Here is a 25,779-nt window from a genome sequence, read left to right on the forward strand (position 1 = left end):
CTTTTCCAGCAACACATTTTTAAGCTCTGATCTCCAGCATCTGCAGTCCTCACTTTCTCCAAGTGTGTTCTCAGTCAAGCAAGCATAATAGGTATTATGTCAACTAGAAATTTGTTATATATTTGCTATTCCATCTTATTTCAACTTTTTAAGGCTCTGTTGTACATCAGAAATACTGAGCTGTTATTCAATCTCTTCGTAAAGCCATGTTGCTGTAATAGTTGTAACATCTATTATGGGCGGCACAGTGGCTCAGTGGTTAGCACTGCTGCCTCACAGCGCCAAAGACCCAGGTTGAATTTCCGCCTCAAGCAACTCTCTGTGTGGAGTTTGTACATTCTCCCCATGACTGCGTGGGTTTCCTCTCGGTGCTCCGTTTTCCTCCCACAATCCAAAAATGTGCAGGTTAGGTGGATTGGCCACGTTAAATTGCCCATAGTGTTAGGTGAAGGGGTAAATGTAGGGGAATGGGCCTGGGTGGGTTGCGCTTTGGCGGGTCGGTGTGGACTTGTTGGGCCGAAGGGCCTGTTTCCACACTAAGTAATCTAATTTCTTCTAAGTGTCTACCCTTCACTCATCAGTCTAGTTCACTAGACTTCTTGTGCTGAAGTTCATTCCAGAAGTTACGAAAAAACTCCGTTTTCTATTTTTAGTCTTTGTTTTCTTTGCCTCCCATATTTATTTATTTATTCCCTCCAATCTATTTTTCTCTCAGATTCCTAAACCTTGCCCCTTACCCCCAGTTCCCAAGCCAGTTTAAACCCTGCAGGACCACTCCTCTGAATGCTTCCCACCATGATAGTGTTATGATGAGAATTGCCCAGCTTTTACAGGTGACATTTCTCCCAGAAATTACTGCAATGCCCAGGAATCTTAAGCCCTCTTTCCTGCAACATTTCTCCAGCTAAGTTAGCAGCAATGATTCTGTAACAAAAACAAAAATTGCTGGGGAAACTCAGCAGGTCTGGCAACATCCAAGCAGAGGAAACAGAGTCAATGTTTCTCATCCAGTGACCTTTCATCCATACTAATTCTGTACTCAGTAGTATTCTATAGGATCTACAACAGTCCACCTCATGAAACTGCAGCTGATTGCACCTTCTGGGTTTTTGAATTTAACTGTGTCAGCACAGTCACAGTATAAGAGGAATGAGGAAGTGGAGAAGGAGACACTCAGCACATTGTCTGCACTTGCTCTCCAAATAGGTATTATTAGTCACTTCTAGATATTTTTGCACATTGTTTCTATCTAAATAACCTTCTAATGCCCTCTTGAATGCCTCAAATAAACATGCTTCCACCAGACAGTGCACTCCAGACCTGTTTTTTGTGTGAAAAGGTTCTTTCTCATACTGCATTTGCAAATCACCTTGAATCAGTGACCTCTTGTTCTTGATCTTTTATGAGCTGGAACAGTTTCTTTCCATCTAAAAACTCAAAACTTTGAAAACGTGTACCTGATCTCCTCTCAGCCTTATTCTCTGCAAGGGGTCCTACCCTCACCATTCTATCCTCATAACTGAAATTCCTCATCCCTGGAACCATTCTGTCAACCTATTCTGCACTTTCCCCATTGTGTTCACAAACTTCCTATAATGTAGTGCCAGAAATGCAAACAATACTCCAAACAAACTTTAACAAGCTTAGCACCACCTCTTGCTCTGTGCCCCTCTTAATAAAGCACAACATGTTGTATGCTTTATTAGCTGTTCTCTGAACCTTCAATGATCAATGCAAATATGTACCCAGGTTCCTCTGTCCTCAGTCCCTAAAGAATTGACCCCAATGTTTATATTATCCGTCCATGTTCTTCCAACCAAAATGAAACATGTCACATTTCTCATTGAACTTTATCTTCCGCCTATCTGATGACTTTACTTTAGTCATGGATTTCTACACAGTTCTCCTTTCAATATTTCTAAGTTTTGTATCTTCCACAAACTTTGAAATCATCCCCGGACACCAAAACCTAGATCATAAATACACATCAGGATAAGCAAGGGTCCCAAGACTAGCCCCAAGGGAACTCCACAACAAGCCTGCAAGATATCTGCTGATCCAGGAGTTTATGCCAGTTTTGGAGTAGAAATAACATTGTATGCTACCCAGACATCTGCTTGTAATTGAAACTGCATTTAAATGGAATCAGTTCTAAATGCTCACAAGGCTAACATTGGTTAATGATAACTTTGGCAGCAAGTCAGCTGTCATCATTGAATAAAAATGTTTGTCCTGTGTTCTCTACTATTTACAATGACATTACCTTGTGTTGCATTCCTATTACTGGGTGATAGTCAGCAAGTATTCAATACACTTTATACCTTATAGATTTTCAATATGCAACAGTTCAATAGCACTGTTTTGTTCTAACTTGTACTGACATTCATCTTCTTAAACACAAAAAACTATAGCACCGGCTGTACAGTAGTTGTACAGTAGGACAGACGCGGTAGAACGAGCCATAAACACCAAGCAACGACAAACACAGATAAAGAAAAATCGGGACCTGAAGAAAAACTTGACAAACTCAAAAAAAAGACAAAACCGATAACACAGGGGCACTGATAAAGAACTTATCAGACCGGACCCTGTCAGATACAGAAAAAGCGGTACTAGTAAAAGGATTACATTTCAATTACTGAGACACTGACAAGAAGGATTTCCTACTGGCATTAGAAACCACATTGAAGGAGGACAATCTCATGGAAGAAACACAACAAACGATCAGACAGACAGTTGCACCTACTCTGAGCCGAAAGAGGGAAGGAAACAAACTGAACACACAAGAAAAGAAAGCCCTAGAAAACCTCAAAAAAGACAAAAACATCGTTATATTACCTGCAGACAAAGGTCAGCTCACTGTCATCCTGAACAGAAGGGACTACATCGAGAAAGACAATGCACTACTCGCAGACACCAACACCTACCAACAGGTGGCGCTAGACCCGACCCCACAACTAGGAGTCAAAATTACATATCTCCTAAAAAAATTACACAATTCCGGACAATTAAACAAGACGGAATTCCAGAAATGAAACCTGACGGGACCAACACCCCACGATTCTACAGACTACCAAAAATCTATAAACCAGGAGGCCCCCTCAGACCTATAGTCTCACTACCCGGAACACCAACTTACAGACTGGCCAAAGAACGACACACAAGACTGAAATACCTAGTAGAAGAGTCACAGCACTCCATCCACTCCACCCAGGAATTCCTCAAAATCATCAAAAACACCAAAATAGAGGAAGATGAAGCAATGATCTCATTCGACGTAACAGCACTGTTCACCTCCATCAACATCGACCTGGCAAAGGAAACATTTACCACACTTTTAGAAGAGACCATCACACACACCCCAACCACCATCAATCACATTACCAACGAAAAGATCATGGAGCTAGTGGAAACATTATGAAGCCTCACCACCCACTTCACTTTCAACAACATAGTCTACAAACAAACCAACGGCACACCCATGGGATCTCCGCTATCAGGATTCATAGCAGAAGCAGTAGTGCAAATACTAGAACAAACAGCCCTACCAACCATCAAATCAAAAATCTGGGTCCCCTACGTAGATGACACCTTTGTCATCACAAAACGAAACAAGATAGAAGAGACATTTAACATCATCAACAACACCCTCACAGGCATAAAGTTCACCAAGGAGGAAGAAACCAACAACAAGCTCGCATTCCTGGATGTCACAGTAGAAAGAAAGGGCAACGGAGAACCTGCGTATACAGAAAACCGACAAATACTGACCAAATACTTAACTACACCAGCAACCATCCCAACACACACAAACAAAGCTGTATCAGAACACTATTCCAACGAGCCACCACACACTGCAGCACAGATGAACTTCGGAAAACAGAGAACCACCTATACAACGTATTCAAGAAGAACGGATACTCAAAAAATACAGTCCGCAGATTCCTCAGAACACACCACGACAAGCAGACCAAACACAGCCAGAAACCCTAACCACCATATATCAAAGAAGTTTCAGAAATGACAGCCAGACTACTAAGACCCCTCGGAATCCTAGTAGCACACAAACCCATCAACACTCTCAAACAAAAACTAACAAACTTAAAAGACCCAGTACAACCCATGGACAAAATCAACGTCGTCTACAAAATTCCATGCAAGGACTGCCACAAACTCTACGTAGGACAAACAGGAAGAAAGTTAGCCACCAGGATACATGAACACCAGCTAGCCACAAAAATACACGACCCTCTCTCCGTCGTAGCCCTACACACGGATGAAAAAAACCACTATTTCGACTGGGACAACACATCTATCCTGAGACAGGCTAAGCAAAGACATGCCAGAGAATTCCTAGAGGCCTGGCGCTCCAACCACAATGCCATAAACAAACACATAGATCTAAATGCCATCTATCAACCCCTCAGAAAACGAACAGGAAATGACATCACCACAAACCCCAGGAACCCCATCCAGGAGAAAGATATAAATAGAAAGCAGGAGACAACAGCTTCGCTTCACTTGGAGGTCGCCACTGATGATGTTACCTAGCCAGGTAATGAAACGTCTGGATATCAAACCTACAGCTCAGCGAGCAAACCTACACCCTAAACCTCAACCTGAGCTACAAACCTTCACAAACCTTGTAGTTGTTTTCAAAGTGCAAATTAACTACCCTTAAGGTATAATTTACAATGATGAATACTTACAATAAGATTCAGGACAGATAAATCGGACTTTGTAATCTTCACAGCTCCCATCTTTTTGGTCTTCATTTACACAGGTAAATCCAGTAAAAATACTGCACCTGTAAATGAGATGGTGTAATGATGTGTTTGCCAGAACAATTATTAGTCTTTAAAATTGAGACAGAGATGAGAGGAATCACTATTTACTCAGGGATGTTGTCTCCAGTTTCTGAGGTTGGAACGCCTGATACTGTCTCTACTTCACAGGCACTTGGATTACTGCATATCTGGTCAGAATGTTGCTTTCGGAGGTTCATAAGATCTTCATAATCGCCTTTGCCTGAGGGGTTATCACGGTCAAACCACGGGGTTTTGCAGTTGCCTGATTAGTGCAAGAAACAAAAAACACAATGAGCAATATTTTTAAAAGTGGCACTAAAGGGTTTGGTTCAATGGGTGCAGAAGAGAAACAGAATAAAGTTAACAATACTTTGCTTTTATATTTTAATGGTATAATCCTGATTAACCCTCTGAATGTTGGCTTCTATCGCTGGATGATGCTGTCCCAAATACACAGTGCTCTACACTTGTAGAAGATGCTTGCTGTGCAACTCTGCTACATCCCTCCACATACCATCCTGACTTGGAAAGACATTGCTACCACTTCAGTGGTATGTCAAAATCCTGAAACTTCGTCCCTAACACCACACAATGGTTTGGTTTCCCTACACCACACAGACTGCAATTCCAGAAGACACCTCGCCATCAACAGTAATTAGGGATAAGCAATAAATGCTGGTACAGCCAGCAAAGCGAACGTTCCACGGAATTAAAAAAAGCAGTCCAAACAACAGTGAAAACATATCCTACTTAATATGGAGCTAAGCTGCAGCACTACATGTGAACTGATTATTTCCAAAGCGGAAAGTCACAATAAATCAACACTAATAAGTGGTCAAACACTTACAGAAAGATTGAGCACAGGTAAACCGTATTCTGTAATCTTCACAGCTGCCATCAGGTTGATCTTTATTCACACAAGTGAATCCAGCTGTAATGCTACATCTATTTAATACAAAATATGGAGGCTATAATAATGTTGTTGACCAAGACTGCAGTAAGGTCAAGAGATGAATAATGAACATAAACCAAGTGTCTTCAACACAAATCTTCAATACTATTGTCAGGCATCTGTAGCATCTCAACCATTTTGTGATATTATGACATGAATCAAAGTGGTTAATGAACTGCAAAAGTGGTACTGGGATCTTAGGGGAAGGCCAAGATGAGTCACATGTTTGACACTTGTGGCTGAAAATTGTTGCAAATGCTTCATCCTCGTTCTTTGCATTGATGTTTTGGGCCCACCATCATTGAGAACAGGATTTTTGTGAAGCTTCCTCCTGTTTGCTAAATTGTCCTCTATTATCTATTACCTATGACTGGATGTGACAGGACTGAAATGCTTGATTCTGACGGTTGTTATATCAATTAGCGATTGTGGGCAGTGAAGTTGCTGTAGAAAAGATAGACGAGATAGATGGTTAAGGTGGAGTAATGGGCCCACTACTTCATGAAAAACTCCATCCGTTCACTTTGAAACACTGACCCAGTGCCAAATAAAAGTAAAAGGATGCATTGCTTACTCAGGAATAATATCTCCAGTGCTTGAGGCTGGGGCCCCTGATGTTGTCTCCACTTCACAAGCAATTGGGTTACTGCAGATCTGATCAGAATATTCCTTCCGCAGATTCACAAGATTTTCATAGTCCCCATTTCCAGATGGGTTATCGCGATTAAACCACTCAGTTTTGCAGTTGCCTAATTTATGGGGAAAAATAAATGTATGATTTAAAGATGGATTGAGAGGTTTAATTTAATTAAACAAATAAAGTGTAGGTTAAATCTAGTAAGGTTAATTTTCATTGCCCATCCCTATTTGTCCTCGAGAAGGTTTCTGTGGTGAAGACATCTCCACTGAGGTAGGAAATAGCAGGAAAACAAAGTGTGAGGTTTTATGTGTTGATTTTTTTAAGTCTTAAATTTTAGTTCTGTTAAGTCTAGTCCATTGCCCAAATAAATAAAGACAAGGCTGAGTAGATGCAAATCCTGCACTACAATGGAACTGCATAAAGTTCTCAAGTCCTGGAAGACTATACATGCAGGGAGACAGCTGAAGTAGCTTAAGCGTTGGATTTCAAACTATCAACCAATAATACAATGGGGAAAATGTCTCTTCATTTCTGAAAGGCAATATTCAGCCTTGGCTCACTGTGTCCTGCCTTACCACAACTCTGACTGTTGGATTACAATATTTGGCAAAGCTTTGTGAATCAGTTTTGTATTGTAGTTTATTCCCAGAAATTCCTCGATGTGTCGTCATGCATGGTTCAAATCCAAAAGGTAGAAGTCAACATTTTCTTAGTTAAACAAACAACAAAATGACAATATTAAAATTGGAGGCACTCCTTCCAAAGTGACCAACTAAAGCACCAGAAGTCAACACTGAAAATATCCAGTACTTACAAAAAGCTTCAGGGCAGGTAAATCGAATTTTGTAATCTTCACAGCTCCCATCTTCTTGCTCTTTATTGACACAAGAAAACCCATTGGAAATGCTGCAACTAATTAAGGCAGAACAGGAGTTTGTGGAAAAGCAGTTACTAAAATAAGTCACATTCTCGGCAATGAAGATCAAAAGGAGAGAGAAATTTATTAATTACTCAGCAATGTAGTCTCCAGTGCTCATGATTAAAATTCCTGATGTTGTCTCCACCTCACAGGCAGTTGGCTTACTGCAGATCTGATCAGGATATTCTTTTTGTAGAGTCACAAAATCTTCAAAATCACCATTGCCTGATGGATCATCACGATCAAACCACTGAGTTTTGCAGTTGCCTGGTTGAAGGTAAAAAACAAGGTGCCAACAACACCATTAAGATTAGATTTGAAGGACTTGACATGGCTAAAGCAGAGTAGTGGAAATGTGAAATCATTACTTCCATTCTGAAGGAGATCAAGCCATAGAGAAATTCACTAAACCAGAATCAATTGCAATTTAGCAGTTGTAAAGGGAACCTAATGAAGAGCAAAAAGGGAAGGTCCAGCAATGGAAATTACTTGTGCATACACACGTTTGTTAGTTGTCAAGCACATGGTTTTCACGTGAGCTATTTTAAAGTCAGCTGGATCAAAGATTCAAATGCTAAGTATCCTTGGGTGGGTTACTTTCTGTTTCTCACATTTTTCGGGAGAGGCAAGAGAAAGAGAGAGAGAGAAAACAAGGGGGTAATTGGAAAAGGGGGAAATTGGTAAATTTCCCACTTAAAAGAGAATTATCTCAAGCGTCAGGCCTCCATTTTTCGGAAGAAGCAGGGGAGAGAGAGAGAGCACGAGCCAGCACGAGAGAGGATCAGAGGGCTGTCAGGAAAGTAAGTTTCCCATTTAAAAGGGACTTACCTCGAGCAACAGGCCTCCATTTGCAACAGTGGTGAGAGCGAGGAGCTGAGTGGGAGTGGTCGAATTGCATGCTGGGAAGGTGAGTGAATTGATATATTTTGACAGTTATCCCGTTTTGGTTAACCAGGGGAAGGCAGCCCTAGCCAAGTTCATGGCACTGTGGCTGGCTCTGCTGTTCAGAAGAGGGGGAAAAATATGGAAGAGCTATAGCCTTAGGGGATTCAATTGAAAGAAGAGTAGATAGGCAGTTCTGTGTTTGAAAACGAGACTCCCGAATGGTATGCTGCCTCCCAGATGCATGGGTCAGGGATGTCTCAGGTCAGCTGCAGAACACTCTAAAGGGGAAAGTAAACAGCCAGTTGTTGTGGTTCATATTGGCACCAAAGATATAGGTAAAAAAAAAGGGATGAAGTCCTACAAGCAGAATTTAGGGAATTAGGAGCCAAGTTAAAAAGTAGGACCTCAGAGGTAGTAATCTCAGGATTGCTACCAGTACCACGCATGAGTCAGAGTAAAGGAGTAGGCAGGACGAATGCATGGCTTGAGAGATGGTTAAGGATGGAGGGGGTCCGACTTTTGGGACATTGGGACCAGTTCTGGGGGAGGTAGGACTATTACAAATTGGACAGTCTACACCTGGGCTGGACTGGAACCAAGTCACTTGTGGGTGCTTTTGCTAAAGATGTTTAGGAGGGTTAAACTAAAGTGGGAGGGGGATGGGAACCAAGTAAGGAGGTTAGTCAACAATAGGGATGTTGTAACCAAAGCCTATAATGAACTAGATAATGAAGTCAGCGTGATGAAGGGGAATAGTAGGCAGGGAGCAGATGATGAACACAAAGGGACTGGTAGTCTGAGATGCATTTGTTTTAATGTCAGAAGTGTAGAAGGTAAGGCAGATGGACTTAGGGCTTGGATTAGTACCTGGGAGTACGATGTTATTGCTATTACTGAGGGAAGTGCATGATTGGCAACTAAATATCCCAGGATACCAATGCTTCAGGCAGGATAGAGAGGGAGGTAAAAGGGGTGGAGGAGTTGCATTACTGTTCAAAGAGGCTACCACAGCTGTGCTGAGGGAGGGCACTATGGAAGACTCAAGTAGTGAGGTAATATAGACAGTGGTCAGAAATAGGAAGGATGCGGTAACAATATTGGGGTTGTAAGACAGGCCTCCCAACAGTGAATGTGAGGTGGAGGTACAAATATGTAATCAGCTTATGGAAAGATGTAGGAGCAACAGAGTGGTGGTGATAGCGGATTTTAAATTTCCCAACATTGATTGGGATTCACTAAGTGTTAGAGGTCCCGATGGAGCAGAATTTGTAAGGAGCATCCAGGAGGGTTTTCTAGAGCAGTCTATAAATAATCCAATTCAGGAAGGGGTCATACTGGACCTGGTGTTGGGGAATGAGTCTGGCCATGTGGTTGAAGTTTCAGTAGGGGATTACTTTGGGAATAGTGATCACAATTCCGTTAATTTGAGAATACTCATGGACAAAGGTGAGAGTGGTCCTAAAGGAAGAGTGCTAACTTAAGGGAAGCGGGCTCATGCCCGAAACATCGATTCTCCTGCTCCTTGGATGCTGCCTAACCTGTTGCGCTTTTCCAGCAACACATTTTCAGCTCTGATCTCCAGCATCTGCAGTCCTCACTTTCTCCTAAATTAATGGAAGGCCAACTATATCAAAATTCTACAGGAGCTGGGGAATGTAGATTGGGAGCAGGTATCTAAAGGTAAATCCACATTTAATATGTGGAAGGCTTTTAAAGAAAAGATGGTTAGAGTACAGGCCAGACATGCTCCTGTGAAAATGAGGGATAGCAATGGCAAGATAAGGGAACCATAAGGTGAAATTGTGAGACTAGCTAAGAGAAAAAAGGAAGTGTATATAAAGTCTAGAGTTGGAAAAATATCGTGCTGGAAAAACACAGCAGGCCAGGCAGCATCTGAGGAGCAGGAGAATCGACATCTATAAAGTCTAGGCTACTGAAGACAGACAAAGCTTTGGAAGAATATTGGGCATGTAGGACCAATTTGAAACAAGGAATTAAGAGGGCTAAAAGGGGTCATGAGATATCTTTAGTAAATAGGATTAAGGAAAATCCCAAAGGAGCAAGAGGGTAACTACAGAAAGAGTTGGCCCACTCAAGGACAAAGGAGGAAAATTATATATGGAGTCAGAGAAAATGGGTGAGATCCTTAATAAATCTTTGCATCGGTATTCACCGAGGAGAGAGGTATTACGTATGTTGAGGTTAGGGATGGACGTTTGATTACTCTAGGTGGGACCAGTATTGTTTGTGATATACATAAATGATTTGGTGCAAGGTATAGGTGGTCTGATGAGCAAGTTTGCAGATGACATTAAAATTGGTGGAGTAGTAGAAACAGAACGGGACTGTCAGAGAATACAGCAAATTATCAATAGATTGGAGCATTGGGCAGAGAAGTTGCAGATGGAGTTCAATCGGGCAAATGTGAGGTGATACATTTTGGAAGATTCAAGAGCGAACTATACAGTAAATAGAAAAATCCTGGTGAAAATTTATGTACAGAGAGATCTGGGTGTTCAGGTCCATTGTTATATGAAGGTGGCAACACAGGTCAATAGAGTGGTCAAGAAGGCATATGGCACGCTTTCCTTCATTGGACAGGGTATTGAGTACCAGAGTTGGCAGGTCATGTCACAGTTGTATAGGATTTTGGTTCGGCCACATTTGGAATACTGCATACAGTTCTGGTCACCACATTAAGAAAAGGATGTGAATACTTTGGAGAGAGTGCAGACGAGGTTCACTAGAAGGTTGCCTGGTATGGACGGTGCTAGCTAGGAAGAGAGATTGAGTAGATTAGGATTATTTTCATTAGAAAGACGGAGGTTGAGGGGGGGCTTGATTGAGGTCCACAAAATCATGAGAGGTGTAGACAGGGTGGATAGCAAAAAGCTTTTTCCCAGATCGGGCGTCTCAATTACTAGGGGTCATGAGTTCAAAGTGAGAGGTGAAAAGTTTAGGGGAGATATGCGTGGAAGGTCCTTTACAGAGAGTGTGGTGGGTACCTGCAACATGTTACCAGGAGAGGTGGTAGAGGTGGGCACAATAGCTTCACTTAAGATGTATCCAGACAGACACATGAATAGGCAGGGAGCAAAGGGATACAGACCCTTAGAAAACAGGTGACAGGTTTAGGTAGAGGATCTGGATCGGCACAGGGTAGGAGGGCCAAAGGGCCTGTTTCTGTGCTGTAATTTTCTTTGTTCACTCCAATTTTCCTTTAAGACTCAGGATGGAGATAAACATCTCAAGGGACTATATAAAGAAGAACAGGTCGTTGTCCTGGTGTTTGAACCAAGACCTGTTCCTCATCCAATATCTTGTTATACCATTTTGACAGCTCCACTTCCTACATTGGAGTAACATCACATTGCACATTAAAGCAGCAAATGCTGGAGAAATTCAGAAGATCCAGCAGCTTCTGTTCCAAAGAAGAGTCATTGGACTTCAAATATTAACTCTATTTCTCTTTCCACAGATGCTGACAGACTTGTTGAGTTTCACCACTAAATTTATCTTTGACCTCCAGCACCTGCAGTACTGTATTTTGCTTTCACGAGTTTCACATTTCACAAGCATCTCATGGATGGGAATGAGGGACATAAGACAAGAAATAAGAAGATGGGTGAATTCTTTTTATTGTTGGTCAGGTTAGAGAGCCAAATCAAGAGTGGGGAAGTAACAGTAGAAGTGATTGATAGAGTGTCTGTTCCAGGAACACAGTTCATTCTTGGGAAGGATTTAGCAGGATCCAGGTTGAGAGTGACACCCTTTGTTGTGGAGAAGCCAAAGGAAGACCAGGGAACTGAGGAGTTAAAAGAAAAATACCCTGGAAGCTTTCTAGACTGTGTCGTAACAAGATCCCACTGTACTAAGTCACAGCAAGAAACAAAAACTAAAGAGAAAGACGAAGGAGTTGAGGTTCAGTTAGATGATAGCCTGTTTGATATATCGGTGCAGGAAAAACCTGAACAGGCAGAGGGTCAGGCAGAAGTGTTTAGTTCTGAAAGGGCTTACAACAGAAAGACGAGACAAAAAAGTATATATTGACGTATACTCAGGAAAGGAATTAGAATAGGACGGCACGGTGGCACAGTGGTTAGCACTGCTGCCTCACAGTGCCTGAGACCCGGGTTCAATTCCCACTTCAGGCGACTGACTGTGTGGAGTTTGCACATTCTCCATGTGTCTGCGTGGCTTTTCTCCGGGTGCTCCAGTTTCCTCCCACGGTCCAAAAGTGTGCAGGTTAGGTGAATGGCCATGCTAAATTGTCCATAGTGTTAGGTGAAGGGGTAAATGTAGGGGAATAGGTCTGGATGGGTTGCGCTTTGGAGGGTCAGTGTGGACCTGTTGAGCCGAAGGGCCTGTTTCCACACTGTAAGTAATCTAATCTATTCCTGACGGTTATTATCTTCAAGAGACGAAAATGGAGATCATGACAGATTAGTTCAGAGGAGAAATGGTTGGAAAAAACAGATTGTTTTGCCAATAGCATACAGACAGGAAGTGTTGCAGGTAGCACATGAATTACCAGTAGGTGTCATCCAGGTGTGAAGAAGACTCAGGACTTCTGGACTGCACAAGGATGTGGTTAAATGTTGCCGTTCATGTCATATGTGTCAAATGGTAGATAAGCCAGCACCTTTGTAACCAAATCCCACATTCAATGAACTTTTCACGCTGGTTATGATTGACTGAAGGATGTGGTTAAATGTTGCCGTTCATGTCAAATGGTAGATAAGCCAGCACCTTTGTAACCAAATCCCACATTCAATGAACTTTTCACGCTGGTTATGATTGACTGTGTAGGACCTCTCCCTAAAACTAAAAATGGGAACCAGTACTTCCTAACCATAATGAATGTGTCGACCAGATTTCTGGAGGTAATTCCATTACAGAGTCTTAAGGCAAAAAGGGTGGTGAAAGAGTTGGTAGCTTTCTTTACCTGGTATGGGCTACCCAGGGAGATTCAGTTCAGATCAAGGGTCTAATTTTACTGTGAGACAGTTTAAGAAAGTCATTGATGGCTTAGGCAAACAGCACTTTAAATCAAGTGCGTACCATCCCTAATCCCAGGGAGCTTTGGAGAGGTGCATCAGATCCTGAAGACCATGTTAACAGCACACTGTCAGGGTTACCCGAATGGTTGGGATAAAGGAATCCCATTTGTATTGTTTGCCATTAGAGATGCCCCAAATGAATCTACTCAGTTTTCTCACTTTGAGTTAATATTCGGACATGAACTAAGAGGACCTTTGAAATTAATTAAAGAAAAATTGATAAAACCAAAGTCAGTAATTTCATACTTGGATTATGTATCTGAGGTGAAGGAGAGATTAAATCGGGGAGGTGAGTTAACTAAACAGCACCTGAAGAGGGCACAGCATAGAATGAAGTAGGTGGCAGATTAAAAACTATAAAATTTGGATAATTTCCCTTGGGGATGACTTTTTAGTATTGTTACAAAGGTTTAGTGGTCACCATCAAATTGAGAAAAAGTTGAGTCAGGTAAACTATTTGGTAAAGATGTTGGATAGAAAAAAACTGTCTCGGATATGTCATGTGAATATGTTGAAACCTTACTATGGTAGATAGGGAACTGGAGAAACAGGTGTTAGTTATTGCCCTGCAGAGTGAGAAATCAAATCCAGATGTATGGATTTTGATGTGCCTCAAAATATGTTTAATAATGAGGAAGTCCTTGAGGAGTGGGATAGAATAGTGAGCTATCTGTCTGAGGAACAAACAACCGAGTTGAAAGGTTTGTTGCAATAATATGAGGATATATCCAGGAATAGAATGGGGAGGACTAATACTATTGTGCATGAGGTGGAAGTAGGCAATGCTGTTCTGATAAAACAACACCCCTACAGACTTAATCATCTCAACGCTACACTGGTCCAGAAGAAAGTGAATGCAATGCTCAATGAAGATATCATCAAACCAAGTCAGAGTAAGTGGAGTTTGCCAATTGTGTTGGTTTTCAAACCTGACAGGACTCAACAATGTTGTGTGGACTATCAGAAAGTCAATGCCATAACAAAATCGGTCTCGATCCAATACAAAGATTGGAGGACCGTATAAAGAAATTTGGACAAGGTACTTACATCGTGAAGTTGGACTTACTGTACGGCTATTGACAGGTACCTTTATCAGAGAAAACGAAAGAAGTATCTGTGCTTGTAACCCCAAATGGGCTATATTAATTCAAAATGATGTCCTTTTGGAATGAAGAATGCATCAGCCACATTTCAAAGACTCATGAACAAAGTTGTGGCTGGATTAACAAATTGTGCAGTTTATCTGGATGATATAGTGATCTTTAGTGAGTCATGGATAGATTACATGGCATAGTTGGCAGCAAATCTGGTAACATATTTAAAGAAAACAGAATTTGCAAAGGCAGAGGTGACATTCTTGGGACATGACATTGGTTATGGAAGGTTGACCCCAAGGAATGTGAAGATGAAGGCCAGCGAGGAATTTCCATGGCCATTCATGAAGAAAGAATTGCTTAGTTTTTTGGGACTAAGTGGATTCTACTGGATGTGGATTTACTAAAGAAGAATGAAAACTTTCAGTGGACAGAACAATACCAGGAGGCTCTTGAGAATTTAAAAGAAGTATTAACCACAGCACTAGTTTTAGCTACACCAAAGTTTTTGAAAGCCTTCAACGTTGTAATCAATGCTAGCGATAATGGAGTTGTATTGAATCGGATTGTAATTAGCAGTGATCTGTGAAAGCAAAAGATATCGACAATACTCGAAAAAATCAGTTTGAACAAGCAATAATCAGCTTTTATTGATAATTCTGCAGCAGTTTTGGCTAAAACTTGAGAGAGGGAGAGACACAAGTTGTTCTCAATTTCTCTTCCAAGTTTTGCACCTTTACAAAGAAAAGGATATTATTTATATACTTTGAAATATGCTGAGAACTGACAGATTATGATGAAAGGTTTACCATCCATAACATTGAACTTTGCTTTATTGGTTTTTCAAAAAAAATCAGTCAATCACGTCATTCCATAACACTGTTTCTGTGTATTTAGGCTAAAATCTGCAGTTCAAAATATACAAGGAGCCGTTAAGGAGATTACTGAAGTTTTACCAAGGTTGCAGCCTGTCATGAATGCAGTTTCTGACCTTTTGCCACAGTCCTTTCTAACTTACTAATCTATAATTTGAGAGTTGGCCAATTTTTCCCATTATGCAATGTTACATGTTCGCCACAGTACCACACTTGGAGCTGTACTGCTACAGGAAGATGCTGATGGAATTCAACGGCCAATTGGCTACTTTTCAAAGAAACTCAACACTGGCCTTACAACATTTAATGTTTATGTGACGAACAATATGTCAGAGACGGTTGTGTACACTGACTACAATCCTCTTATGGTCTTGGAAAGATTTAAAAATGAAAATATGAGGCTATTTTGTTGGAGTATTCTGTTACAGACTTTTAATTTACAAATTAACAAATTATTCATAAAAAATGTGATAGCAGATACATTATTGTGGGGGATTTAAAAGAAAAAATTAGATAAGATTTGACTGATTCCAATGTTACATATGTGTGTGCAGAAACTAATATGTCAAGTATAACTTAATGACCTATGTATTTCATTATATTGGAAATAAGAATTACAAAAAATCATGAAGCCATCTTTTCATTATGATGGTTCATGTTTTTCTTAAGGGGGAGGTGTTATAAAGTTGAAGGTGTGTACTGTACTTTTAAGAGAGAATGAATGCTGCTCTGCATTGAGAGTTTATAAGCACCTGTGTATATGAGTGAACCGGAAATGTACCAAAAAATTGAAATTATGTAACATTTGGCTGTGAAATTGATACCTGAGTTTTGGTTGCTCTTTTGACAACAATTCAAATTCAAACAATCAGTTTAAATTATGAGAAAGTGAAGACTGCAAATGCTCTAAATCAGAGTCAAAAGGTGTGGTGTCAGAAAAGCACAGCTGGTCAGACAGCATCCGAGGAACAGGAGAATCGACATTTTAGGGATAAGCACTTCGTCAGGAATGAAGGAGTGGCCCAAGGGGCTTAGAGATAAATGCGACAGCGGTGTGGCTAGGGAGAAGGTAGCTGGGAATGCAATGGTAGATGGAGCTGGGGGTTGATGGACAGTTAGGACATTTAAGAGGGTAGTGCTGAGTTGGAAGGTTGGCTGTGGGATAAGGTGGGGGAGGAGAAATGAAAAAAAAACTGGTGAAATCTACATTGATCCCATGTTTAAATTATGCCCCAGAATACTAAAACCCAATCAAGTTAGAATTTATGGTTTTTGCCAACATTGAACAAATAAGATAGTCCAACATTAGGGGGGGGTATTAAATGTGGGCATTTTGAAAATTGGTCATAGAGCAACTGCCATCAAGACAGGAATGCATGGAGAGCCAACATCTTGCTCTCTAACAAATTAGGAAACACTCTCAATCAAAGGTACCTTTTCATATGAAACATACTTGCAGCAAAAAGAAAGAAAATGACCCAGGAAGAAGAAAGACACAGAAGACGACAGCGGCTATGTGGTTTTGAAATTAAGTTGATGTAATTTTAAGATGTGTCTTATTGGAGCAGCATATTGTTATAGTGTTGGAGGCAGATAATAAACAGTTAAGCTTTGAGACAGCAATAGCACCCATTGAACTTTGACCAAGTTCTCAGACCAGTCTTGCTGTACCAGACTCCTGCCCTCACAGCCCATCTCCCAACACACTTTCAGTTCTGAGGGATCATGACAATTTTCAATCCTTGGAATGGGGTCACAGTGGTAAAGTTTAGGAACACAGACAGAAGGGTCACCCAGGAGCCATCTAGTGGTAGAGTACATGTTAAGTGGCTTCTACTTGCCAATGTTTTGCCCTTGGTATTATAAAAGTAGAAAGAAGTAATGAGGATCATTTGGTAGGAATATTTACTCAGGGACATTGCCACCAGAACTTGAGAGTTCCCAAGAGTGGGTCATTTGCATTTTGTGCTTCTGCTGAGTTATGAAAATTAGGAAATAAAATCCTGCTACTGAAGATGACTGTGATCCAGGTAAGTTTTCACCAGTTCGGCGAAAACTTATCTGATCGTACTCATTACCAAAAGCAGGATTTTATTCCCTAATTTGTTGAAAACTTATTTTTGGAAAATGATTTCAACATAATTTTTATGTGTTAAAGATCCAATAACCCTTTCTGATCCATAGGTTTCATTTGTGAAGTGAAAAATTCAGCCTGAACATGATAACACCTGCAGTATCACAACTGTGACTGGAAACTGTAGGTGTTAGATTCTCATGTCTAGTCACCCCAGTGATTTTCATTTCAGAGGTCCTCAACCTGTATTCAGTATTGCACTAACAGGGCCTGATATCATCCCATTTAAGCAAGCCTTACAGTAAGCCTTCAGCACTAAATATGTAGCCACAACGTGAGAGCAGACACTCAATAAACCAACTTGCACAAATGTCTAATACTCACAAAAAGACTCAGAGCAAATAAATCGTATTCTGTAATCCTCACAGGTCCCATCTTCTTGCTCTGCATTTACACAACTGAAGCCAGTAGAAATGCTGCATCTGGTTAATACAGAATGACAGTGTGTAATAATTTAATGTTTAAACAAACTCATGGCTTTTAAAATGAAGTAATATTATCAAAATTGAATGGGAAGAATAATTGTTTACTCAGGGATATTGTCTCCAGAGCCAGAGACAGGAACTCCTGCTGTTGTCTCCACTTCGCAGGCAATCAGGTTACTGCATATCAGATTAGGAAATTCTTTTCGTAGACTCACAAGATCTTCAGCGTCGCCTGTGCCCGAAGGGTCATCCCGATCAAACCATTGGGTTTTGCAGCTGCCTGAATCATGTAATGAACTTAAAGTTAACTGTGAGGAACATTGTTGAAGATGAAATTGGAGGTTTGTATTTAATGCAAGACAAAGAGAAAAAAAATTGACAATTATTCTCTCCATGCTTGATTTAATTGAAATGCAGCTACACAGAACAATTGCTGGTTTCTGAAAAAGCCTAATTAAAAGGGATGAAACTGAAGATCTTGTGTCAGAAATTCTTCCAGATTCTTGAGAGAATTTTTTTTGGTTTTATGTGGAAAGGCAACAAGTTTAAAAAGTTAGTCTTAACGCCTTGTGTGGGGCATTTGTCATAAAGTAGATGAATTAGTCATGTAAATAGTTTTAAACAGGAATGATATAGTTGGGATTATGGAGACCTGGCTGCAGGGTGACCTGGGATAGAAACTGAACATTCAGGATTATTCAGTTTTTTGGAAGGACAGACAAAAAGGAAAAGTAGGTGAGAAAGCATTGCCAGTTAAAGACTAAACTAACACAGCAGAGAGGAATGATATTAACTCGAGAGCTCAGAAACACTAAGGGGCAGAAAACATTAAGAGGGCGTTCGTATACAGACCCCAAGCTATAGTGGTTACATTAACCAAGATATAAATAGGAAATTATAAACACAAGCAGGAAGGGTACACCTGTAATTATAACACCATAAGAAATAGGAACAGGAGTAGACTGTTCGGGCCCTCAAGCCTTCTCCTCCATTCAGTAGTGTCATGCCTGATCCAACATTCCTCATATTCACTTTCCTGTATTTTTCCCGTAACTCTTAATTCTTCAACTGAGCAAGTATCTATCTCAGCTTTAAACGTACACAAGTACCCTGACCCCAGAGCTCTCTGTGGTAAGGAGTTCCAAAGACTCTCAACCCTCAGAGAAAAAAAATGCTTTCTTAACTCTTAATTCTGAGACTGTGCTCTCTGGTCCTAGACTCTCCCATGAGGGGAGACGTCTTTTCAACACTTACTCTTTAAAGAATCCTGTATGCTTCAACAAGATCCCATTCTTCTAAACTCCAAACAGAGTAGAATTCTAATCTGTTTAGGCCTTGTTCATAAGTATATCCCTCCATACCAGGGATCACCCAAGTGAACCTTCTATGACCTGCACTCATTGGAATGATATCTTTCTTTAAATAAGGGGATTGCAATAATTGCTCATTCCTGTCTGGCACAAAAATGAAATGGGAAAGATGGGCCAACAATGGCAAACAAAGAAAATTATAGTAGTAGATCCAAGGAAGGGCAGTCAAATTGGCCAAAAAAAAAAGCAGGCATGAGAATTGGGAGTACTTTAGATTTCAATAAAGGAGGACAAAGGAATTGATTAAGATAGAGAAAATTGAGTATAAGAGTAAATCTGTCGGGAAAGTACAATATGATAGCTTTTATAGGTATGTGAAGAAAAAAGGATTAGTGAAAATAAATGTAGGATCCTTACAGTAACAAATGGGGGAAGTTATAATGGGGTCCAAAGTTGACAGATCAATTCCATAAATGTTTTGTTTCTACTGGAGAACATTGGGTTTAGTGAGATGTAGGAACTGAACACAATCAGTATGAGTAGGAAATAATGTTGGAAAAATTGATGGGATTAAAGGCCAATAAATCTCCAGGGCTGATTGTCTACATCCCAGAGTACTGAAGGAAGTGGCCCAAGACATAGCGGTTGCATTAATGATCATCTTTCAAGATTCTATCGACTCTGGAGCAGTTCCTACAGATTGGAAAGTAGCTAATGTAACTCCATTATTTATACAAAGGAGGTAGAGAGAAAACAGGGAACTGTAGACTTGACATTCATAATAGGGAAGACGCTAGACTCTGGAAGAAAAAGTTAACAGCGCAGCACTTCAAAGCCAGTGATGGTATCAGACAGAGTCAGGATAGATTTATGAAAGGGAAATCATGCTTGACAAATCTACTGGAATGTTTTGAGAATGTGACAAGTAAAGGTATGTGGTTAACACGGACTTTCAGAAGGGTTTCAGTAAGGTCCCATATAAAAGACCAACATAGAATTATAGAATTCTTGCAGTATAGCTGTTTGGCTCAACTGGTCTAACTGACCCTCTGAACAGCATCTCACCCAGACCCAGCCCTCTACTCTATTCCTGTAACTCCACACTTCCCATGGCTAATCCACCTAACCTACACATCCCCGGACACTATGGACAATCCACCTACCCTAAAAATCTGTGGGAGGAAACTGTAGCACCCAGAAGAAACCCACGCAGACATGGGGAGAAGCTGCAAACTCCATACAGATAGTTGGCTGAGCGTGGAATCGAATCTGGGTTCCTGTGAGGCAGCAGTGCTAAGCACTCGGCCACCGTGCCACCCATGTAAAACTAAAACACATGGGATTGAGATTGTGTACTGACATGGATAGAGAATTGGTTGGCAGTGACTAGTGGGGTATCGCAGGGTGATAATACTCATGAATGATTTAGATGAGGGATTTAAATATAATATCTCAAATTTGCAGATGTGATAGAACTAGCTGGAAGGGTGAGAAGGATGCACCTTCAATGTGATTTGAACATGTTGAGTGAATGGGCAAATGTATGATAGATGAGTATAATGTGAGGTTATCTACTTTGGTAACAAAACAGGAAGGCAGATTATTATCTGAATAGCAGTAAATTGTGAAAGGGGAATAAGACTTGGGTGTCCTTGTACATCAGTCGCTGAAAGTAAGGATGCAGGTACAGCACTTGTCCCATATCATTGCATGTTATGATATTTAAAACGCTCATCCAAATATATTTTTTTTAAAGTTAAAAATCACACAACACCAGGTTATAGTCCAACAGGTTTAATTGGAAGCACACTAGCTTTTGGAGCGACGCTCCTTCATCAGGTGATTGTGGAGGGCTCGATCGTAACACAGAATTTATAGCAAAAATTTGCAGTGTGATGTAACTGAAATTATACATTGAAGAATTGATCATCTGTTAAGCCTTTCATCTGTTAGAATACAGTGATAGTTTCACTTCTTTCATGTGAGGAGAAAGTGAGGACTGCAGATGCTGGAGATCAGAGCTGAAAATTTTTTTAAAGGTTGCTAGGTTTCCGGCTTTCACTATCTTCCCAGGTAGTGCATTCCAGGTTCACAACACTTGCTGAGTGAAAAAGTGTTTTTTTCCAAGTCTCCTCTGAATCTCCTAAAACTATGCTCTCTCGTGATTGACCCCTCAACCAAGGGAATCAGGATTTCACTCTGTCCATATCTCTCTCAATCTTACACATCTTAATCATGTCCTCCCTTAGCCTTCTTTGCTCTAAAGAAAACAATCAAAGCCTACCTAGTCTTTCCTTATAGTCCAACCTCTCCATCCCTGGCAACATCCTGGTAAACCTCCTCTAGTAGCCCCTTCTGTAGTCAGGTGAACAGGACTGCACACAGTACTCCAGCTGTGGCATAACCAACACGCTATACAACTCCAACATTACCACCTTGCTCTTATACTTTATACCACAACTGTTGAAAACAAGTGTCCCATATGCTTTCTTAACTATCCTATTCACATGTTCTGCTGACTTCAGGAATCCATGAATATTTACCTGAAGGTCCCTCTGTCCCTTTAAGGTACTCAGTATTCCACCATTCATAAAATACTCCCTCAACTTGTTGTTTCTCCCCAAGTGCAACACCTTGCACTTTTCAAGGTTAAATATTACCTGCAACTGGTCTGAGATGGTAGAACTGACCTGTGAAGAGAGACTGATAGGACATTATTCACTAAAAGAATGAGGAAGTACCTTGAAGAAACTTTTAAAATTCTAACGGGACTAGATAGGATATTCACCATGTGCAGAGAATCAGTCTAAGGTTACAGGGTATGCCATTTGGGACGGGGGCAGGGTGGACACTGTCTCATCAGCCTGGACCAGGAGAAGACAACAAAGGGCCTGTACTGCGCTGTATTTTTCTATGTTCTATGTAAGACCTTTGACTGGATATAGCATACCCACATAAGGGGTGAGTACTGAGCCTTTTGCCAAGTCCACCAGGAAGAATGCGAGGCTGAGAGAGGTTAATATTCCAGGCAGTGCAAGTCCGCAGGTCAAAACTTCCCCTCATGAATGACTTTGCCATTTTTTTGCTCAGATTTACCATGATGCGCAGACTCATGAGCATCTGTGACCAGTTCAGACTAGCTTTGGGGGACAAGGTACACTGAGGCAAGTGCGAGTCCTTGTTCTTTGGGAACTGCGTAGACTGATCCTTTATCCCCTTCATTTCATGCTTAGTAGGGCAACTGCTCTGCCCAGGATCACAGAAAGTACAGAAAGTTGTGAACACAGCCCACAGTCCAAATCATCATGCAAGCGAACCTTTTGTCTATTGACTCCATCTATACTTCTTGCTGCCACAGAAAGGCAGCCAATATCATCAAAGATCCCTCCCACCTCGGCTATTAGCTCTCTCATCCTCTTCCATCAGGCAGAAGAGACAAAACCTTAAACACACATGTCAACAGATTCAAGAACAGCTTCGTCCCTGCTGTTATCAGACTTCTGAATAGACCTTTCAAATTTCAAATCTATTGTTGATCTTGCTTTTTGTGCACCTTCTTGTATTCCTCACTTTGTTCAATCACCCTATGATCTTTGTACATTATAATCATGCAAAACAGAGCTTGTCACTGGAATTAGTAAATGTGACAATAATAAATCAAATCAAAATCAAAATGTGGCGGCCAGATTACCTGAAGCCGCTGGGTATATGGTTTGGAGGGCAAGGGGTGTGAGCTCAAACTTGGGAGAAGTGTATTGCCAGGTGAGGCAGAAACTGAGCAAATGGGAAAAAGTCTGGTTATCAAATGAGGTACTTGTGGTATCTTAGCATGTGGTGCAGCTCTGGCCTATTCCCTGAGCCACAACAGTTACCTGAGCCATCTTCTATTTTATCTGGAGATTAAAGATGGACCGTGCCTGCATGGATACCATGTATAAAACTCTAGATAAGGGAGGAAGGATATAATCCATCCTCATCCTGATGTCCACCTTTGTGCATGGCTGCATCAAGATGCACACAGACTCGCAATATACAAACACTAAGGTTCTACCCATCCCCTGTATTTGGAATGATGGATCTGCCTGCAGAACACTCTAAATAGTTGGACTGTTTCCTATCACCTGTATCTCATGGAACCATATGCAAAGAACACTTTTGACCACAAGTCCAGTGGTCTGGCAGTGATCAGCACATAATGCCCTCATGACCGTGTGGGAGAAGGATGTCAATGTCAGTGATTCCCTGTGCCATTTGGCCCTGTTGATTCTGCTCCACCATTTAATGAGAACACAGCTGATTTAATAATCCTTCACTTCATCTTCCTGCCTTATTCTTATAATCCTTTCAGGAAAACACTATTCAGATCACAATAACTGGGTGTGAGAGAAAGAGATTTTCTTTGTCTCGCCACAGATTATTTTTGCCAATTACCTTAAATATTTATTCCCTCCAGCAGCTTGAAATCATTTTCCCTTATAACTATCAAAATGCTTTCTGATTTTGAAGATCCAACAGAGATTAGATTAGATTACTTACAGTGTGGAAACAGGCCCTTCGGCCCAACAAGTCCACACCGACGGGGAGAACGTGCAAACTCCACACAGTCAGTCGCCTGAGTCGGGACTTGAACCCGGGTCTCTGGCGCTGTGAGGCAGCAGTGCTAACCACTGTGCCACCGTGCCACCCACTTGTCTAATCATCAGTGTTCTGAGTGCATGTGCGACTTTTAGTATTTTACTCATCCTGGGTACCTTTTGCTCAATTTCTGTCACTTTCAAAGCATTGATATCCTTTCCAAAATGGGTTACCAAAGGCTAAGCATTTGTTTATATACCTTTCAGTGTACACCAAAAATGGAATAGTGAACTTGTAAGGAGTCTTTCAAAAATGGATATTAGTGTAAACCAATACTTCAAAATAAAAATTCCAACACTTACAAAAAGATGGTGGGCAGGTAAATTGTATTCTATAATCTTCACAGCTTCCATCATTTTGTTCAGCATTCACACAGATAAAGCCTGTAGATGTGCTGCATCTGTTTAGTGCAGAGTGAGGGGGAAAATAATCATGCAATTTTTAAAAAAACTATTCATACTTTTTGAGAGAAAGTAACAGATTACAATGATACGGATCAGTGTTTACTGAGGGATGCTGTCTCCAGTGCTTGAGGCTAGAATTCCTGATGTTGTCTCCACTGTACAGGTTATTGGATTTCTGCAGATCTGCCCAGGATATAGTTTTCGGAGATTCACAAGATCTTCATAATCACCATTTCCAGATGGGTTATCGTAGTCAAACCAACGGGTTTTGCAGTTGCCTGATTAAACGAATAAACAAAATCGACACTGAAAATGTTCTGAAAATAAATCTTATAGAATTACAGAAACATCCAGTGCTGGAAAATGTCATTTAGCCTGTAGTGCTTGTACTGGTTCTTTCAAGGAGGTTGTCATTCTCAGTCCCATATCTGACCATTTTATGTATAATCATGTACTATCATGATATTATATTGTATTATTAAATTGGAGAGGGTTCAGTAAAGATTTACTGGGATATTGCCAGGAATTGAAGGTTTGATGTATAAAAATAGGCTGGATGGGCTGAGATTGTTTTCCACCGGAACATAGGAGGTTAAGGGATGAGCTTATAGGCTTATCAGAGAATCCCTCTGTGTGAAAACAGGCCTTTCGGTCCATCATGTCCACACCAATGCCCAAATGAGCATTCCATCTAGACCTAACCCTATAACCCTGCATTTTCCATGACGAAACCAATTGTCTACATGGTTGGACACTATAGGCAATTTAGCCAGGCCAATCTACCCCACTTGCACATCTTTGGAGTGGGGGAGCACCTGGAGGAATCCCATTCAGACAACAGAAGAATGTGCAAACTTCACACACACAGTTGCCCAAGGCTGAAATTAAACCTGGGTTCCTTGCACTGTGAGGCAGCAGTGCTAACTGATGAGCTATCGTGTCACCCTTATAAAGTCCTGAGGGGCATAGATAAGGTGATGAACAAAAGTCTTTTCACTAAGATGGGAGAGTTCAAAACTATGGGGCATATTCTGAAGGTGAGAGGAGAAAGATTTAAAAAGGACGAGGGCCAACATTTTTATACAGAAAGTGTTCAGTATATGGAATGAACTGCCAGAGGAAGTGACGGGTGCAGGTGCAGTTACAACATTTAAAAGTTATTTGGATGAGTTCAACAATGACCTCAGTGGTGGGAAAATAATCATGTAATAATAATGACCTCAGTGAGGGACAGGATGTACATGTATTTGGAAAGGCAAGGACTGATTAGGGATCGTCAACATGGCTTTGTGCGTGGGAAATCATGTCTCACAAACTTGATTGAGTTTTTTGAAGAAGTAACAAAGATGATTGATGAGGGCAGAGCAGAAGATGTGATCTATTTGGACTTCAGTAAGGTATTTGACAAGGTACCCCATGGGAAACTGACTAGCAAGGTTAGATCTCATGGAATACAGGGAGAACTAGCCATTTCGATAATGAACTGGCTCAAAGGTAGAAGATAGAGGGTGGTGGTGGAGGGTTGTTTTTCAGACTGGAGGCCTGTGACCAGTGGAGTGCCACAAAGATCGGTGCTGGGTCCTCTGCTTTTTGTCATTTACATAAATGATTTGGATGCGAGCATAAGAGGTATAGTTA

At 40.9% G+C, this 25,779-nt stretch overlaps 1 protein-coding gene across 1 annotated transcript in view; it reads right to left on the bottom strand.

Annotated features, from left to right (window-relative positions):
* Positions 1-25,779, bottom strand: part of si:dkey-205h13.2 — a 180,047-nt gene that overhangs the window by 63,020 nt on the left and 91,248 nt on the right. The window contains exons 14-23 of the mRNA XM_043675395.1: positions 24,245-24,419; positions 24,040-24,137; positions 17,898-18,072; positions 17,692-17,789; positions 7,412-7,586; positions 7,215-7,312; positions 6,335-6,509; positions 5,656-5,753; positions 4,896-5,070; positions 4,710-4,807 (exon numbers count right to left, since the gene is read on the bottom strand). Coding sequence (XP_043531330.1) covers positions 4,710-4,807; positions 4,896-5,070; positions 5,656-5,753; positions 6,335-6,509; positions 7,215-7,312; positions 7,412-7,586; positions 17,692-17,789; positions 17,898-18,072; positions 24,040-24,137; positions 24,245-24,419 — 1,365 coding nt within the window. The remainder of the gene's footprint in view (positions 1-4,709; positions 4,808-4,895; positions 5,071-5,655; positions 5,754-6,334; positions 6,510-7,214; positions 7,313-7,411; positions 7,587-17,691; positions 17,790-17,897; positions 18,073-24,039; positions 24,138-24,244; positions 24,420-25,779) is intronic.

Source organism: Chiloscyllium plagiosum, chromosome 34 (genome assembly GCF_004010195.1).
Source record: "Chiloscyllium plagiosum isolate BGI_BamShark_2017 chromosome 34, ASM401019v2, whole genome shotgun sequence".
Classification (NCBI taxonomy): Eukaryota; Metazoa; Chordata; class Chondrichthyes; order Orectolobiformes; family Hemiscylliidae; genus Chiloscyllium; species Chiloscyllium plagiosum.